Consider the following 19,422-nt stretch of genomic DNA (forward strand, 5'->3'; position numbering starts at 1 on the left):
GCAGAGTGCCAGTCTTCCACAAGCCCACTTCTGGAACCCACTGCACAGCCAGCAGCAGTCACTTGGCAAGCCTGAAGCAAGAATTTGGGGAAAGGATAGAGCAAACGGTGCCTCTCTACATTTTAGCCTTACTTTGTCATAAATGTATTTAATTCATTCTTTCTGAAGCACTGTACCAAGTGCTCTGTGCCTGCTTTAGTTTAATATTGCAGGATAGACAGGGGAAACGTCTGGAATTTGGAATAAAAACTGAGCAGGCAAGACTGAAAAGTGAAGAAAAAAAAGTGACTGAAAAAGTGAAGCAGTATGCAAATACTTGTGTTTCTGTCACTCACATCTTTGCAGTACTGGTATTAACAGACACTTGTGCATGGCTGCAGAGACATAAGCCAAATCAGAGAGCTCTATGGCAAAAAAGGTGGAATAAATTTTGGTTTTCGATAGAAAGCAAAGAAAAAGAAAATTCACATTAGACTTTACACAAGTCTCCTGGGGATTTCTGCTAAAAACTTTTGAAAAGTGGCAGTCTCCTCAGCTGCTATTAAGCTCTTTATGAAAGTTTGATGTAAAGAGGAGGGAAAGAAGAAGACTGGCTCTGATCTTTCTTTTTTTATATACCTACTTTCTTGCATTTTACCTGATCCTCCGAAGATTTAGCACAAGGCTAGAAGCCTGAGAATACAAGGGAAAAAAGTACTCTTTTTTCCTTTGGTTTTTACAGCTTTCTGCTGTAATCTGCTTTCTGAAGTAGAGCCATAGGTCATATTTCACTGGTTTGCTTTTTGGCTTTTCAGATTAACAGATCTCTCTGCTGAGTAGGTGTAGGTTTTCACTTTACTGGCAAACAGCACCACTGAAACAATGCAAGAAAGTTTATAGTGAGATACCACAGACTATCCTGAGGCATATTAAGTGCTCTTCACCTACAGGCATAACTGTATTGTACACACAAAGTTTTTGATGGTACAAAGCTCTGGATCCAGAATCTTCTCCATGCTTTGTGGACACATTATTTTACGGAAGAGCAATGCACGTTTGTAGCTTTATTCCAGTTTGTATTTCTGAGATTCTTGATGTTTTGTGGGGTACAAAGCTGACAAAGCACTGGAGCAGCAGAATTCACTTTGGCACACAGTGCTAGTGTAGTTTTTACCATTGTGGTAACTTCCAGGACATTTAGTAGCCCGGAAATAAATACGACATTCTGGGAAGCCCAAGGAGAAGGGCCAAGAAAGCTTTATTTGAGGAAACATTTATTGCAGGAGTTCTGGACATGCACTGGCAGGTTTATAGTTCTTGCGCAGAGTCTCGCTCTTTTCCATGTAGTTTGTTTCTCCTGAGGAAGTTGAACAAGGCTGGAAGGCAGTCTGGAGGCTATGAGGGGTTGCTTCCAGAAAGGTTTTTCAGAGTTAGGTGTTTTTCAGTATAGGTTGCAACAGTTCACTGATTTTCTATGCAGTGTTCAAAGCAGGACAGTACGTGTCAGTATATTAGGGGGAAGGATGGTTCACGATGATGTTAAGTTCTCTTGGCGTTTCAGTGGCTCCTTCCAGAATTTGATATGGCCCAAGAAGATAAAACTCTGTGGGTCCACTTTCAATTGAAATCAATGGCCTCTTTTACGCATGCAGTGATTTCTGGCTGTATTTCACAGGTGAAATAAATAAAAGCCTTTTCCTCAAGATGGCCCAGGAAAAGCGTGTCATGTAATGGTACTCAGAGCTCTGCCTGTAGTCTAAAAAAAGGATTTGTAAGAGAAGGTTCAGTTGTTGTGGGTGAGGATAAAACTAATGAGTTTGCCAATAAATTCCTTGTTCTTGTAAAAATAAGGGTAAGTTATGCTGCTATCATGGTATAAAGCTTGGTGACATCTGCAGCACTTGTGAAGCAGTAGCTTACACAGCATAATTTGTAGAAGTTGCATCTTGGAGAAGACAGTCTGCATTATAGCAGGGTTGAGAGTGTTTCGGTGAATCCTGATAGTCTTTCAGAAGGATCCCATGCACGACCAGGTAAGAAAGACTAGTTCCAATGATATTTTGGCAGGAATGTAAAACTATCTTCTATATAAGTTAAAAACAAAATCTTATTTTGCCAACAGTTCATGTGAACAACTCAAGGTTGGAAACACACCATAATGAAAAGTATCCAGAAGTTTTTCCTATTTTTCACTACTTTGAAAGCTGAAGCTTAGCTGCAAAGCCCATATGCATCTGTGTATGATAAACATCCTAGGATGAACGCTCCCAATCATGAACAGAATTCAGTTTACATGCACACTCAATACAAGTTACAAGCTAGAGGATCATATATCATCATGGGAAAAAAAAAGATAACCAGACAGTTTATTTTAAAAATAAAAGCATTTAAATAATAATATTAATAATAGTAGTAATGGTAATTAGTAATGGTAATAGACTTGAAAGGGCAGCTAGCACACCAAAAGTTTCTAAGTAAATACTGTACCTCTGCAGCTTGTCTTTTCTTTTGTTCTCCTACTGTTTCCACTCCAGGGCTGCATGGGCTTGCTGGAAGCTGCAGAAAACACTCTTTACACACTCGATTATGACGGCTATTATCTGCAAGTGGTTTGAACTCTGAGCATTTTGCGCAGATCACCTATATCAGAAAGATGGTGCATTGTTAAAACATAATATTTCTTATTCATATTCCAAATAAAAGTGAATTGCAGAATGGATGTTATTGAAGTAAAATCCTGAAAACTATTGTAAACATGAGATAAAGTGACCAATCTAATATTTACTTTATTTACCTCCATTAAGAATTAACATTATAGCTGATCCCATGCTGTGTACCGAAATACTTAATAAAGAAAGCAAATGCCTAATGGGAAGTACTTTATAATTAACTTTATGAGTCATAATGGGTTTGGTTTACTAAGCAGTGTTTTTCAATGTCAGACCGTAAGATGGTCTAGAAAGGACTGCTTTTTGGAGTAAAGGTGGCTGACGTTTCCTCATTAGTCAGGTAGTTTAACCTGAAAGAACCGAGGCATCCAAAACCATCAACTATTTTAAGAACGTAGTCCAATATACTATCCATTAAAAATTATTTGTCTGATGCTAAATTAACAGCTTTAGATTCCAACAGCATCCAAGGAAACATCAGTCCCATGACACCAGTGCCTGTGAAGAGCGATGGATCTGCAGCTCTGGAATCTGCTTCCACACTTAGAATCTGACTCAAGCACTTGCTGTTGCACAGCTGCTCCAAGGACAGAAACTGTCCCCTAGGGTGCAGTCAGATGGATTCAGCATCTATTCAGAATTTGCTGTATAATAGTACACCACAAATGCCCTTCGGTTACAAGTATATGTTACTGTATGCTTCACTGCAAGACATTAATTACTGTATGAAGGTAACTGCCTTAATTCGGCAAGTGTTAAGCGAAGTACTGCTCTGCCAAGTTATATAAACAAAAGCAAGCTGGCATTTTAGAAACATAAATTGCCTTAAGAAAAGACTATCAACTTCTTTCATTTGTATGCTATTGCCACATCAGAAAATATTGCATAACCAACAACTGTTTAAAAATACATTATTAATAATGTAATTCTTACTACCTCTCTGTCCATAGGGGAAAATTGTTATTTCATTTCTTTAATTATACTCAGCTTTACAGTGGAACATTTTTAAACATTCAGAAACACTGCATGATTCTAACAATTATTTTTAAGAAAAAATTACTCCAGGGTAATTTTATTTCGACTGGTGAGACTGAGTTTTTTGAACATCTTAACAGTGCATCTAGATCTCCTTTCAGTGAGATTGGAAAATTTATCTCCACTTCCCAAAAAAATAATGGCACTTAAATAACATTATTCTGTACTAGTTACATGGGAAACACTGAACCATGAAACTCAAGTCACAGAAGGAAGGTTTCAAGTTGTATTACAGAAATCAATCTCATCTTGGCTATGGTTGCCATTTTCGGACAAATCTGAGAATTAAACTGTCAGTCAATGGCACTGAGAAAAGGTGGCTAAATGCCTTTTGTAAGCTGGTCCCGATTCTCCAGGACTAATTTTTTCAAGTACAAGGATACCTCTTTGGAAGAAACAACTCTTAATAGTTCTGCTTTAGGGAAAGAAGAGACCATCCATCTCTAATATTGTATATTCAGCTGTTCATCCTAGGAAGAACTAGTATGAAGCAGGGCCATTGGAAGGTCATTTTGTTTCTGTAAAGAGAATATGGTGGACAACCCCACTCCAAATACATGCAAATACATGCATGTGCCCAGGGAATGCACCACTGACTTTTAACCACTGATGCAGTACATGTCCATAAAACAGCACAGACTAGGCCACTTGAAAACTGCACCAGATATTTGCCCTTTTTTTCCTGGGTACCCCAGGAATAAAGTAACTGGAAAGATCTGCTCTGTCAATGATCTGCCACAAACATCTTTTAGTTCCCGCACTGAAAAAATAAAAATTCTCTTCAATGCTCTCTGCAAAAGAAACTAAAAGCCTCAATGCATTCTGAAACTTACTGCCCCGCACTGCTTGCAGTGGTGCCGCCGTTTAGTAATGGAGTTGAAGCTTTCACTGCAGCTCTTGCAAGCCTGCTTCTCCTTGTCTCGCTTGGATTTGGAAGATTTCCTACAGGGATCACTCTGAAATGAAAAGTACACATATGTGATTAAAAAGAAAAAATCTCAAAACAATTCCTAGAGCTCTCATTGACAAAGCAAAGACCACCTTTGGGTTTCACACCATTCGAATCATTTTAGAAAAGAATTCATGTTAACTCTGCTAATGTCCTAAGGTTAGAATGGAAGTGCAGTTTCAGCCATTGGGTGTTTCTGGTGTGGCATTATGTAGTTTCTGATCGTTAGAATTAATTCTCCAGGTCCCTCTCTGCCCGTGTGTGTCCTTATAGCCACTGAGCTACTCCATCTCACAGTCCATTGATCAGGAGCAATGGGACATGACAACGTGGGCTTTCCAAGAAGAGCTTTCCTTCTGGAACTCACCTCTTCCTCCCTGGTGCAGTGTGATTTGGTTAAGGTAAATGCTGCTGACCTTGTGAGCACACCGAAAACTTCTGTTCCCATGTAGAAAGATTTGGGAAAAGCAGCTTGACTGCAGAAATGAACAGTGCTGGATGACGACTTTTTGCACCACCCCTATTTCAAATGCTTACTTAATTTAGGAGTTTCCTCAGGCTCCCTCCCAGCCCACAAAGAAACAAACCCATTAAGGAAAAAAGGGACACCTGCACCAGGGGCCTGCTATTAACTGCTCTCTGCAAGGACTCTCAGCTGTCTGGATAGCCAAGCAAGACTCACCTCTTTAGCTCTGCACCTAAGCCGGTACGTAAAGTCACTATGTATGAGTAAATAAATCCAAATGTATAATTTTTTGATAAACTGAAGCTCATCCACGTGCCAATGTACAGGTCATAAAAATACAGCTTCCTCTATACCTTCAAGTGAGCCCCTGTTGTTGTTGTTTTGTTTAATAAATAAATACCATTTCTCCTTCCTAGCCAGGACAGCTACACGGAAGGGCGCAGCAGCTCCCTGAAGCAAGCCTTTGGAACCTGCAGCCTGACAGCATCTGCAGGGAGATCCAAGCCCAACAGAGGTGCTGCACCATGCTCTGGTACAGCTCTTTCATGAGAACAGGTCTGAAAACTCCCTCCATTTTCATGTGCTTGACACAAACTACTGGAATGGAAACATTTCCTCTAATTTGAAAAAAAAAAAATCTGAAAGTCAGGTGAAGATTAAGCCCATTTAGGTTACATACCTCTATGGACTCGCTGACAACCATCCCTTCCCTTCGAGGCATGCACAGTAAGTCACAAAGTCCACTTGAGAGAGAAAATTGGTTCAACAAATTTCCCCTTCCTCCAAGTCTTTATTTAACACAAGGATGCAGGCACATGGGATAGGAGAGGCAGCCGCAATTACAATTAGCAGAGGCTGCCCATGGATCTCCAGGCAAGTGCTACCAGAAATCCTGTCATTTTCCTTAAGATCTCACCTTAGGGGTTACAATTCACCTGCAAAAGTCACTAATACATATTTCAAGGGCAATTCAAAAGCCAGATTTTATAAGCTGTACCAGTCACTGCACAGTGCAGCGGTGTAGCCTGACCAAAGCCACCAGCACTGCAAGCCCAGAGAATTCAGTTCCACCAAAACAGAAAGGTGAGGGCAGGAGCTTCATTTCGTGTCTCAGGGGCACTTTAGTAGGGAGAAAATAGACTGTGGTCTTGAAAATAAGGGGTGGTTGAGAAAGTGCAGCCACATCCCAGAGAAAAGTCTTGCAAGCCAGAAGCATGATGACAAAACCAAGTTGCAGGGACCCACGAGCTGACTGCAGCACACCCTTCCTTCAGTGCCCCATATTCCACCCGCATGCTCTCAGTCACCTTCCCTCCTTTTCCCTGATGACTGCTGAAAAGCTTCCAGCCAGGAGAAAACTGAGTCGTCTTTCGCTTCCTTCAGTCCAACCCCTCTATTTCTTTCATTCCTCTTCACCTTTGCCTTTCCCTCATCCCCAAAGTATCCCCCAAGCATCACATTCTCCATTCTGCAAATCACTGATTCCCCTTCTCTTGACTTTAAATTATTCTTTCTGAAGGATGGGGAGATGGAGACAGGCCTGGAGGCCTTACTGCTGGCACCACTCCTACATCTTCCAGCCCCTCGGACTCTCTGCCCTGACGTTCCCCGGGTACAGAGGACAGCACAGTATCTTTCTGCAGAGCTATTGAAACCACCCTGGCTTGTAATAGCATTACACAACGAAACCGCGACTAATTACTTCTAATTGGATTGGATGTTTTCATTTTTACTATCTTTTCTACAGCTGCAATAGCAACATCTCGAACTTTTACGCAGCTACATAGGATGTTTGCAGTTCAGCTTGGTGAAGCACAGCCACACAGGGCTGTTCATTCAGGAAAATCACACGGCCCCCATATTCGTACATACGTATTAATTCATAGAATCATAGAATTGTTCAGCAGAACAAAATACTTGCAAATCCAAGTCCTCCCACACACACAAGCAGAGGGAAGTATTTCACTTTTCTTGTAAAAGAACCAGATGCAACCAGTGCAACATTGAATTACGGCAACTGAACAATGCCTGGGATGAATCACTGGCAAAAACATTCCCTTCAGACTTTATTAGATGTCTCCATGTAAGGGAAACAATTAGGGCAACTTCATCTACTTTTACTGATCAACAGCAACCTACAAAGTAAGGCTTTCTGCTTGTATCACATCTGTTAACTACTTACTAATCCATGTCTTACTCAGATTTTGATGATAAAGCTATTTAATTTTTCAACCAAACTGTGTTTCCTTCCACTGACCAGGGGTGGATTCCCCTTCAGTTGTCAGATTAGAGCACTGCATCACTGGCCAACCTTATTTTTTTCCTCTTCTTACAAGAGAAACTTGAATATAGAATAAGCAGTCTTTCGATTCTTATGTTAACAACAATTTCACTCCTGTTATTGGAACTGCAAGAGCATAAATGAAGGCACCATTGAAGCTTGTAAGCTGGCATTGCAAGATAATCGTGAAGAACGATAAACAAAAATCAGTTTTTGGCTTTTGATGGATACTTTCACCTGCCTGCAAAGTAAAAATGCTGAAGCTCCTCTAGTATGAACTGTGGACTGCTTTATGTGTAAATCGGTTCGTTTTATTCAGCAGGAATACCCATCAGCACATCCATGCATGTGTCTCTAACACAGATAAGACTCAAGTTGAATACTTCCTCTCAGGGACCTTGTATTCGACTGCCTCATTACTGTGGAGCAGTCTGGACAGTGTTCACTTGCAGAAATACATGACCCATGTATCTGACAAAGGAAAGAAAGCTGAGAAGCTATTACATTAGGCTTGATTTACGTTATGACAGTTACACAATGAGCTTTTATTTTAGACAGTTATATTCTGACTCATGCTATGACACACAGCAAGCTTTTAATGTTAATTTCACTAATCAAAAAAAAATGCCCCGTATGAAGAGCTCTCTAAGTGTTTGCTAAATACCACAATGTTTCCTAACATTTCTCAACATTATGACAATGCAGTAAGAATAGAAGAGTTTGAACCACTGCTATTGCAGCTGCAGGAAAGATAATAAAAAATGAAAACATATTTTCTTTACAACTTGGCAAATTGTAATAAGCAATTCTAGAAGAAAAAGAAAAGTTGAATAACATATTATGTTATTCAACTGCTGACACTGGGAAAGAAGAAAGATTCCAGTGAAATGCATGGGCTTTGCTGAACAGGCAGTCCAGCCATCCCACCCAGTGATGGCTCAGGAAGTTGACACTGCCACGTCCTGTCACTATATACCTTCTGAACAGAAAAGTTTTTGTAGAAAAGAAGGAAATGCATTGTAATTCACAAACCCTGTTCAACAATAGACAGTCACTTTGCAACTGTGTCTGTCCTTTATTACTCAAGCCACATTATCTACTGCTGATGTGTGTTGAGAGGGAAGCTCATACAAAGCTGCCCTAGCCTCAACTGGCATATCTTGATACTAATGTACTTGAATAATTGTCACACTTCTCATCTTTCTTGTGTTACCCAGTCCTGGTTTGAAGTTGGTAGAAAAAACACATGTATGAAATCTGTTCGGAGCCAGGATCTAAAACAGCCTTTTTCAGACTGGGCTGTTCTGAGCACTAATTGGCTTTTACTCTACAGCTGCATCAAGCTCTAAATCTTAATAAATGTTTTCCTCAAACTTTAAAATTCTGGTGAGAACACAACATATACTCCAGTGCCACGAACAACTCATGCCTAGGGCTAAATGCTTGCAAGGTCAAGGCCTGTGGCTGGACTGCTTAGGAAAACAGACAGCACATCATGAGCATGATGTGGGCAAGTAGGGAAGAAACACCAAAGAGATCATAGGAACAGCAAGAAACACAACAGGCTCAGCAGATTCTTTTTCTGTTATTTATTACTCACTATGTATTCAAATTTGTTTAGGCCAATAGCTAGCCTCAAAACTGTACACACAATATATACACAGGCAGATACATGAACACCAGTGCTGTTTCAGATCTTTTTCTTTTTATATATGCTCATGCAGCTGAGTATTTTCCAGTTACAAGTTACTTATTTGCAAACACCCACAGTGGGGCAGACCATAAACAGGTTCTTCTGGAAATGCTGAATATATTTATGAGAAATTCAGTTATATACTGTATTTCAGACTTTGCAATGCAACAGAAGTGTTTAGTGTTTCCCTATATACCAATGTCACTACGTGCAAGACCATATATATGCAAGCCAACCTTCCAATGGGTTGTACTTTTCTCATTTAGTTTCATATGAAGCCATATGAGCTGTGCTAGCAGTGCACCGCAGCAAACAGTTACCACAATATTGTGCAACAAGCAGATTATACTTCCTGCATTGTTTTTATTGTCTCATTAATGTAACACTAAGAGAAAATCCCAGCAGATTGTTCAGTACACTCAGCAGAACCACAGGAAGGAGATAGCAGTTTGCTGACCACCACTACCACCAAGTGGTTTGCATGTGGAAGCTGTTAAGTACGGAGTGTACTTGCTCATGCTCTCACTGAGATATCATTAAAAGGACGCCATCATTAAAAATTAATATTTTTCTAAAGCTGCAACTAACATCTGAACTCATTGCTCATGCTGATGTTATGTATTTGCTACAAAACAGCAGAATTAGATCCCCAAATCAACACTACTCAATTCAATTTTATTTTTTTAACTTTGGAATTATTGTTTAACTCAATTTTTATCTTTATTTCAGTAATTAAATTTTTCTGTAAATGCACAACAAAAAAATACTTAATGATGTGCCATGCAAATCATTGACACGAATACCTATAATCAGCTAGAAGGATCTAAATATATGTTGTCTAGCTACAACTAAAACTTGTTTCCTGTAAGAAACTTAAGAGCAACAGAAATTTTTATGTGCTTGTTTTTAAATACTTTTTAAACCATTTTTTTCCATTAAGTAGCTACCTTACTATAGCATCTGCAACTCAAGGAACAGGGCCACTAAGCATGAAACCATCTATAAATAAAAATTGCTTAGGGAAAACAGGAAGTGTGAACAAACAATAAATAGTAATGAATACACTAATTATAAACACTTATTTTTAATAAACTCTTGTTAGTACAGGTCAGGTTGCTGGCTTGTTTAACTTGTTTTCATTGATACTTCGTAAATTCTGCCAGTAGGTCACAGTCTTGGAGAGAGGTTTGGTAGAGCTCCTAAAGCGGCTCCAATCTAATACATAATATCCTGGAGTATCTCATCAGTTGTTTTTTTCATTTGTTTACTTTTTGTAAACTCAGCTGAACCTAAGACATTTCCTGAAAATCTGTTATTCTCAGATGATATTTTACAAGGAAGAAATAAGAATATTAAAAAAAAAAAAAAGACCTTATTAAGGACTTAAATCCTCTTTTTGAGGCAGTGCTGGTTTGACTCAGCAGCAATCACAGATGTTGTAAGAGCAAAATGAAAATTTTTTTTCACAGTATATTTTGCCTCTGCAGCAGCAAATCACTGGAAGGCCAGAAACATATGAAAGCACTAACTCCTTCTCTCTACTGGCAGAAACACAAAAAAATCACACTATAATTTGGTTCTGGAGTATAAATTCTGAGTTACATAATAGGACAATACTAACCAGTCAGGTTTCCTTGTCTCCCTTTGCTCTCCTCCACACAAGCCTTCAGTACAGCTCCTTATCAGAATTTGAAAAACACACCAGAACCCTACAAAGGCAGCAATCAACTTCCCTCAATCTAGGTTCACCATTGGTGCAGCACATCCCTGGAGAAGGATTTACAGACACTGGTGGCGCAAACCCTGCAAGCAGCTGGGGCTCTAACCCAGACAAGAAGTTCAGGACAGCACAGCTGCAGCAACAGACAGCGGAACATAAACTGAGGTACTGAAGTACCTCTGATTCTTTCCTGCTACAAAAGGAACATAAACCACCCTGCTCTACCACAAGTATTAGCTTCGAGTTACTTACCCCTCCAAATGCACCACCGCCTTCTGCTCCTGGCATTGACTCCACCGAGCTAGTGCTTGCTATCTGAGGGAAACACAATGACAGAGCAAGTTCAACAGGGACATTCTTCCTAAAATATACGAAATGTCAAAAAAATAAAAAAGACATTATTTGCTTTTAGCCCCTCAGCTATTTACTCATGAACATCTTTTAATTGCATGCTCACTCAGCCACTCTCAGATACTCAGCTGACCACAAAGTGTTGACTTCACAGACAGTACGGAATTACCAAGCCTGCCTCTCACTGAACTGGGTATCTGTCCCACAGAAACACCACATAAAGCAAACTGGCAGGTTTTGAACTTCACCACTAGTCTTCACCACAGCCAAGAGAGCAAGTGCTAAGTGTAGTCAGTGGATTCTATGTAGGAAGAATATTTACTTCATTCAAATAGTACTCATGTAAGTTTTTCTTAATGTCTTACATGAAATATAAATGCTAATTGGCATCTCTGTGTATTCAATACATAAACCCGAGGGCAAATAACAAGCTTGTGTACACAAAAATGGCTACATCCTAAAACAAAACCCCTTTCATCTTTCATTAATTTACAGGGATTTTGTTAGTTTACAGGAGGTTCTCAAAATTAGACTCTTTCTTCTCTCATTATACCCATAGATCATTCTTCCTTTGCCAATCAAATATCTCCATTTTCAGCTTATCCAAATCTCCAGTACATTTTTGCACCCTATGGACAGCAGGTTCCAGTTCCATTTCAGAGCAAAAAGATTTCACCTCTGTTGCTAGAAACAACCTGAGCTGTAGCTTTGAGCGAGCAGCCAAGTTGAAGTGCTGTTCATTCTGATATCTAGCCATATCTGGTTATAAACTAACACAATCAAGCGACTCTAGAGAATAAACAGGGAAAGCAAACAAGGCAGTGAGCAAATGCAGCCTCGTCAAGGCAGGCAGCCCTGGGTTGTAGCAGCTCAGGAGCGCTCTCGTGGGGAACACAGTACGCCCTCACTCCAGGTAATTGTACCTGCCTTGGTGGGAACCCAGCAACCCAAGGGTCTTGGGCATAATGCATTCACAAGTCCCATGGAAAGTGGTTTCTTTCAGCTGGAATCCTGATCACCCCAGGTATTTAGATCACCGCCTAGTAGAAGTATGTGTGCTAACACACGGGGTTCAAGAAAGGTACTGAGCAGTGGGGAGAGAAAAGGGGGTCTGAAGGACCTGGAGAAAATCACTAGCAAGTTCAGAGAAAAGACTCTAGTTGCCTGTCCAGATCCCCATAGCCTCTTAGCCTTTATTTGGAAAGATAAGCTAAAACAAAAATACCCTCTGGTCTTAACCTGGAAAAGATTTCAAAAGAGCTTCTCCAGCAGCACTGTACTAAACTTCTGCATTCTCCCCAGGCACTCGTCTGCTTTCGGTCTTACTCAGTTGGAATACTGCTGTTTGCTAACTACTGGGGTTTTCACCTCTATTTAAGTAAGCATTCTACTATATTTACCTAAGTATACTAATACATGAAAACTTATCTGACCGCAGCACACAAACACATTTTCTCAGAGCATTAACTGCTCTGGAAAGAAGCATGCTCTCATAGAGGATGTGTTTTTATCTCCCTCCCTAGCAGAAAATGCAGACTTAGTCCTACTGATGAGAAACCCCCTTATATTACCGTTACCACTCAAAGTATTTAGGATTTGGTATGGAGGAAGATAGCTATTCACATGTAAGTCAGAACTACCCCAAGGTGGTCAGAACTAGAGGTTACAAGGAGGAACAGGAAAAAGGCTGTGGACATAACAGTGATTTAACAGCATCTAAAAATCGTGATTTAACCAAGTTCATATCTCAGGGATGTCACTTCCACAGAGCTTGGCTCTCTGTAGAAAAGGTAATTTCCTAAATGCCAGCCTTCCCTATAATACAAGTCCCCACTCTTCTGTGATCAAACAGTGGTAAAACCAGTCCTGGAATATTTTTATATGGCTTTAAAAAAAAAGTTTAAAAAAATCTTTCCCATAACCTTGAAATGTTGCAGATGAAAATGGAGAGCAGAGAAATGAGTGTCCTCTTTCTGAAGGAATTAAGCCACAAAAGAACCCTGAAGCTTTCTGTAAAGGATTCCTTAAAAGATCACTGCTACAGTAACCCTGCAGGGGACTGACTGGCGATGACACTGAATTATTCACCTCTTGACAGGTGAGAGTTTATTGCTATTCCTCTGACTTGCATTGTAGCAGTGTCCAAGCTGACAGTCTCACTGAGTTACACTTAGGCAAACCGAGGAAGAGATGAACAGTAATCATGAAATAAACAGAAAAAGCACAGGGAAGAGAGAGGGCAAGGGGGTGACAGAGACATACTCCTTTCAGGGGCTTTAGGATTATTATTTTTAAGGGAAGTATTAATGAAAATAACATTAACAAAAACAACAATTGCTGTATATTATTGTACAGAGATAATCTTAAGAATCAGGTCAAAATGTCAACCTCATTGTCAAATCTCTGCACCTACAAGAAACTGTAAATCTTCTGTTGGTGAATCACAAGTGAAGTATCAACCCTTAATAACTGTATGAGATTATGTAAGTCAGCAGGGAAAACAAAAGCATGTTAAGAATCGCGTGCAAAGGCATGCAGCAAATGTACAACTGAAATTAATCATAAGCACTGTAACATACCAAATGTATGGCCAAGGACGGGAGAAAAGCAATTTGGCTGTTTTTCTATAAGCTTATTAGAACCAGAGTCCCATTTCTAGTAGCTGTTACAGATCTAACTTGGAATCCATGAGAATAAATCCATTTCTTGACTCATGAGAGCAAAAAAAGGAAGATTTTTGTCATTTTTTCCTCTGAAGCATACTGCCCAGATGATGAGATATGTACAGTATATGCTGCCCACAGAAGCATATTGCTGCTAAGAATGCTCTCAGTACTTGTCCAGTTTTCCTTACAGAATTACATTCATCTCTTTCTAACTGACAGCAATTTCTGGCACATTTAAGCCTTGACATCGGTTTTCAAAGCTGATTATCCAGATTATATTATCTCGTAAAAATACAGGTTAGCATTCTGACATAGAAGAAATTAATGTACATACTGCATTCATATCACAGCCAGGAGATAAGCCAGACTTCTGTTCTGCCTCAGTTTTATGAACCAGTAGAGTATAACATGTGGCTACACCATTGACACACAAGAAAAATAAAATGGAATTTATAAAGCAAGATAATAATCATGAAGTTGAACAGACACCATCTTAATCAGATAGAGAGAAGTATGCTTATTTGTTCGCTTATTAGCAAAAGATATTTTTTTTTCTAACAGAGCACCCCAGTTCTGAAGGCAGCCATGAGTCAGCTTAAGAATATAGAAACAAACTGATTGTTTTCCCATTTTTTTTCAGAGTATTTTTAGCTGATGAATAGCTCATGATCAGTAAGATATATAGCATGCTCTGAAAATAGATCATCACTAGCCACTGTAAGTGACAGGATCATGGACTCTGGAGGTTGGCGAAGATCTCTGCTGTCAGTCTATGATTAATGCTGGGATGAAAGGAATATCTAACAATATCTAACATCTCTCCTGAGCCCCCTGGGAAATCAGACAGATAAAAATCCAGCATTATAGAGTAACTGAGGCAGATGTGAGAAAGCGGAGGTTCCTATGATTATTCGGTACAAAATAAAAGTTGGGGAGAGGAGTGGAAAGAAGATAAAAAGATCTCCAAGTTTAATCTCTGCAGATAGACCCTCTCTCCCTGTGCCCCAAGATCTACCATGGTTGACCACAGATGACATCAACACAGGCAGCTCTGCAAGGAATTCCCAACAATTTCCCTCTCCCAGGCCCTCTTCTCTTCAGCTTTTAAGCAAGTGACTGTGGCTTAGGTTATTATAATTTTCAAGTTCAATGAAGAGATATCATCGTTATCCTCACGTGACAACTTCCAAAACAAAACTCGTAGCAAATACAACATGGAGTAATTCACTCCAGTTTGACAGAAACAGAATAAACTTTCAAGAGTATTCTGCACATTTAGTTGAAGAGTTGAACCCTTCTGAAACAGGTTTATTATCCATAAGACAATATTGTTAAGATCCCTATAAAATGCATTAATTTCCTTTCAACTCCTTAGAACTTTTTCAATAATAAGAAAATAATAAAAAAAAAAAATCTAAAACCACATCTCTGAGGAGATGGGGAAAGGTAATGAAAAAAATCTCCCAGGCACACAAATATCATTCCAGACATCCAACCACTCATAACACTGAAGAACTACACCTGTTATGCTAAACGAGCCACTTGTCTGGAAAACATGACTGATAGGTCTCTTGCACTGAACTACCCTGAGTAATTTATTCCATACCTGCATGGTTGAATAACTATGACTGATATGCATTTGAGAGCCAGAGAAACGGAGCTGACTGTAATGTAAAAAATAAAATAAGACTACTGTATTTTAAAGTTAGCTGTGTAAGCCTACTTTAACTGTCACTAAAACTGTTATAGCACAGAAGGAGAATTAAGCACCCAAACTTACTGATGAATCAGGAAGATGGTCCTCATCTTGAGAAAAAGAGCTATTGAAAGCTCTAAATGTTTCACTGTTCTGTTTGTGCTTTTCAATTGTTGCTTGAATAACCTGAAACAAAAATTCCAGCGAAGATGAGAAGTTTCACTAAAGAAGTCTTGGAAAAATTCATACTCAAAAACATACAAAAATTCTTACAGGAAAATCCTTAGGGTCGTCATTTTAGTGAAAAACCCTTACATTTGTAGAGAAGAAATCAGAATTTTAAAACCTTAACAACTAAGAATGGCATTGTTATTTCAATACCATTAACTTAAAAACTAGGAATATTCTTAGTGTTTCGTACAAGTCAGACTTCAAGAATATACAAGCTAATCTCTGATTTTCACTCTCTTCTTTCACTGCACTCGAGGACTGCAGGAAATGGGAAGCCATTCAAAGCCTCTTTTTGATCCACTCAAAGCATGGTGGGTCAGCAGTGGGACCCTGACTGGAGCACTAGATTCTCCACAAACATCTTTTCCACATTGGACTACTCAGCTTCCTCACAGAGCCTCACTGATACAGAAACCCCTGAAAGATCATTTCAAAAACAGAAGGTGCTGACTGCATGGTTATTTCCACCCCCTATCATAATGTTTTTGTATTAACCTGAATCCATTCCCTCTTCTCCTCTTCTGTCCTGTTAAAACAAAAGAAAAATACAGAAAACATCAACATTACATTTTCAGTATTTTCATTAAATCCAATTGTTGACATCCTCATAGCTTAATATCCATGAAGATTTTAGCTTTGCTATCTATTTTATAATCATCATTAATAATTATTGACCTTAATTATTACCAAGTAACTGCCAAGAAAGTTTGAATTATCACTGCAGTGGAATCTACAAGTACTATTATAAACATCAACACACTGACTTAGGATCAATGAACTGTCTTGCACATGTAAATGAACCATCTCAGTTTCTCAGCTTCCGTTTTAAAGCTATGTCATACTAGCATAGCCATATATCCTAGATTTTGAATTTGTACATAATATTCACCAACCTGAAAAGACAAAACAAGCACCATACCTGGCTTGCAGTTCCAGTGATCTCTTTTTTCCTGTTATTGAAAATGTGTGAGCTACATTTTGCTTGGCAATTTCTTGGACCTGCAAAAAGAAGATGTCAGCTTCTTACTAGTCTCCATCTTCTTTCAACCATTTTAATAACTTACAAATATAGTCGTTCTTTGAAATGCTGAGTTGAAAGGATCACTCAGAATACAAAACAAAGGTAGAAAAACCAAAGGAATTGTTTCCACAATTACTCATCTCACTACAAAAACCCTAAATCTATCTTTCCCCCTACAGCAGTATGGGAAAAAGGTGGCTCCTGTATCAGCCAGGTGGCAAGGGAAGGTTTTCAAAGAATGTACATCCTCACTAGTTTCTTACTCACCTTTGGATGACTATCTGATAATAATAAATCTTAAAAAAGACATCCAATGCTGTACTTTATAATTTTATTTCTATGTACACATACAATTCTATTTTTTGGATTCAGAGGGGATCTGACACTATCTACTGTAGAAGCATATGTAAATATTATGAATGGCGAAAAGAAGAGATACAAACCTGCAATCCTGCAATGTCCATCTTCTCTCGAACACTGAATTTCTGGCCTATCAGCCTCAGTTTTGGCACACAGTAAAGCACCATGCTGTTAAACTGTAACAAGGAAAGAATTTAAGTTTAGGGGTTATATGTAGGACACAGCCTGCATTTTGACAGTTTAGGACTCCGGCGTGTCTTACTCTATGATGCAATTCTCAAAGAAATTTAATGAGTAGGTTGGACTCACACATCATTACTTGAAAGAAGTGGACAGAGAAATATGTCATCCCGCCACTTCCCCTTTCTCCACATCTCTCCCTAGGTACCAATTCAACTGCCTTGAGAGCAAGTGAGAGCTATTCTCTTGGTGTTGGAGAAGCTGGCCATCTCACTCAGCAACATGGGACTGCTTGAAATGCCCCTCTAGGGGCACTTCACAAAAACGCAGCCTCTGAAGAGGGAGATGGAAGGAGACCCCTTTAAGCCTGACAAGCCATTGGCAAAGGCACAAGCATGGAAGGAGGAAGGAAACCCTCAAGGGAAGAACATCAAATGAAAATTGCTGCTCGGAGGAAGGAGTAGCTGAGCTCAGTTGGTAAAAGCTTTGGAAATATATCACTTCACAGCACAACTCTGAAAATAAGAGAGCAACAAAAAACTCACCAGGAATAAATATCTATCCTGTGCTGTGCCATTCTTTGCTGACAATTTCTGAATGTGTCCTTCTTTAATGAGCTCATTAGCTGGGTTAACAATATCCTCTTCACCACCGAGTCGCTCATAGACTTCCAAAAGCTTGTGCATCTTTTCCTGCAAGTACAGAACCCCAGAAATTTAAATAAAAGATATTCCACTTGGCCTATCACTCACAGTATCATTTTTGTGATGTGTAAATAAGTAAAGAAAAATAAGGAAAGAAAGCAGTCTTTCACTTCTGATAAGTAAGTAAATAAGTTTGCAGATGACACCAAGTTAGGTGCGTGTGTTGATCTGCTTGAGGGAAGGAAGGCTCTGCAGGAGGATCTGGATAGGCTGGACCGATGGGCTGAGGCCAACTGTATGAGGTTCAACAAGGCCAAGTGCCGGGTCCTGCATCTGGGGCGTAACAACCCCAAGCAGCGCTACAGGCTGGGAGATGAGCGGTTGGAAAGCTGCCTGGCCGAGAAGGACCTGGGAGTACTGGTTGATAGTCGGCTGAATATGAGCCAGCAGTGTGCTCAGGTGGCCAAGGCCAACAGCATCCTGGCTTGTATAAGAAGCAGCGCGGCCAGCAGGTCTAGGGAGGTGATTGTCCCCCTGTACTCGGCTCTGGTGAGGCCGCACCTCGAGTACTGTGTTCAGTTTTCGGCCCCTTGCTACAAGAAGGACATGGAGGTGCTCGAGAGAGTCCAGAGAAGGGCAGCGAAGCTGGTGAGGGGTCTGGAGAACAAGTCTTACGAGGAGCGGCTGAGGGAGCTGGGGTTGTTCAGCCTCGAGAAGAGGAGGCTCAGGGGTGACCTCATCGCTCTCTATAGGTACCTTAAAGGAGGCTGTAGAGAGGTGGGGGTTGGTCTGTTCTCCCACGTGCCTGGTGACAGGACGAGGGGGAATGGGCTAAAGTTGTGCCAGGGGAGGTTTAGGTTGGATATTAGGAAGAACTTCTTTACCGAAAGGGTTGTTAGGCATTGGAATGGGCTGCCCAGGGAGGTGGTTGAGTCACCATCCCTGGAGGTCTTTAAAAGACGTTTAGATGTAGCCCTTAGTGATATGGTTTAGTGTAGGACTTGTTAGTGTTAGGACAGAGGTTGGACTAGATGATCTTGGAGGTCTCTTCCAACCTAGACGATTCTGTGATTCTGTCATACAGCTTTGCATTTTCAAAAAATAATGAGTATCTTTTCCATACTCTTCCCTGCCTTAGTCACTCATGATTCATATTTGGATTGTATCATTTTAATAGTATTTTGATATCAACACATTAGTATCAATCTATTTGATATTTTTAGATGTTCTTGTTCAATAACAGCTATGTACCATTGGAAGAAATGTCATCAGGTCCTCTAAAATCACTAGCAGGACTGGAAACCAGCATGTTAACAAACTGTTTCCAAGGTTGCAGTTATTAATTCAGCTTCCAGTTAACATCTCAGACTAAGATTTGTGCTACAGTAGGAACATTTCTTAGCTTCTGAGAAGTTTCACATTGTGCATTGTTGCTGACACAATGGCAGGTAGGTCTCGTTCAGGAAGCACAGTCACATTCT

General features: G+C 39.9%; 1 protein-coding gene across 7 annotated transcripts in view; it reads right to left on the reverse strand.

Moving 5' to 3' along the window:
• The window catches only part of FGD3 (FYVE, RhoGEF and PH domain containing 3), a 115,468-nt gene that overhangs the window by 9,156 nt on the left and 86,890 nt on the right, over nucleotides 1–19,422 (reverse strand). For all 7 annotated transcript variants that reach the window (XM_048061399.2, XM_048061397.2, XM_067003250.1 and 4 more), the window contains 8 exons: nucleotides 17,843–17,989; nucleotides 17,201–17,293; nucleotides 16,656–16,735; nucleotides 16,232–16,262; nucleotides 15,590–15,691; nucleotides 11,045–11,107; nucleotides 4,517–4,639; nucleotides 2,467–2,619 (listed from right to left, as the gene is read on the reverse strand). In XM_048061399.2, the coding sequence (XP_047917356.1) occupies nucleotides 2,467–2,619; nucleotides 4,517–4,639; nucleotides 11,045–11,107; nucleotides 15,590–15,691; nucleotides 16,232–16,262; nucleotides 16,656–16,735; nucleotides 17,201–17,293; nucleotides 17,843–17,989 (792 nt within the window). The remainder of the gene's footprint in view (nucleotides 1–2,466; nucleotides 2,620–4,516; nucleotides 4,640–11,044; nucleotides 11,108–15,589; nucleotides 15,692–16,231; nucleotides 16,263–16,655; nucleotides 16,736–17,200; nucleotides 17,294–17,842; nucleotides 17,990–19,422) is intronic.

Source organism: Anser cygnoides, chromosome 10 (genome assembly GCF_040182565.1).
Source record: "Anser cygnoides isolate HZ-2024a breed goose chromosome 10, Taihu_goose_T2T_genome, whole genome shotgun sequence".
NCBI classification, from domain to species: Eukaryota; Metazoa; Chordata; class Aves; order Anseriformes; family Anatidae; genus Anser; species Anser cygnoides.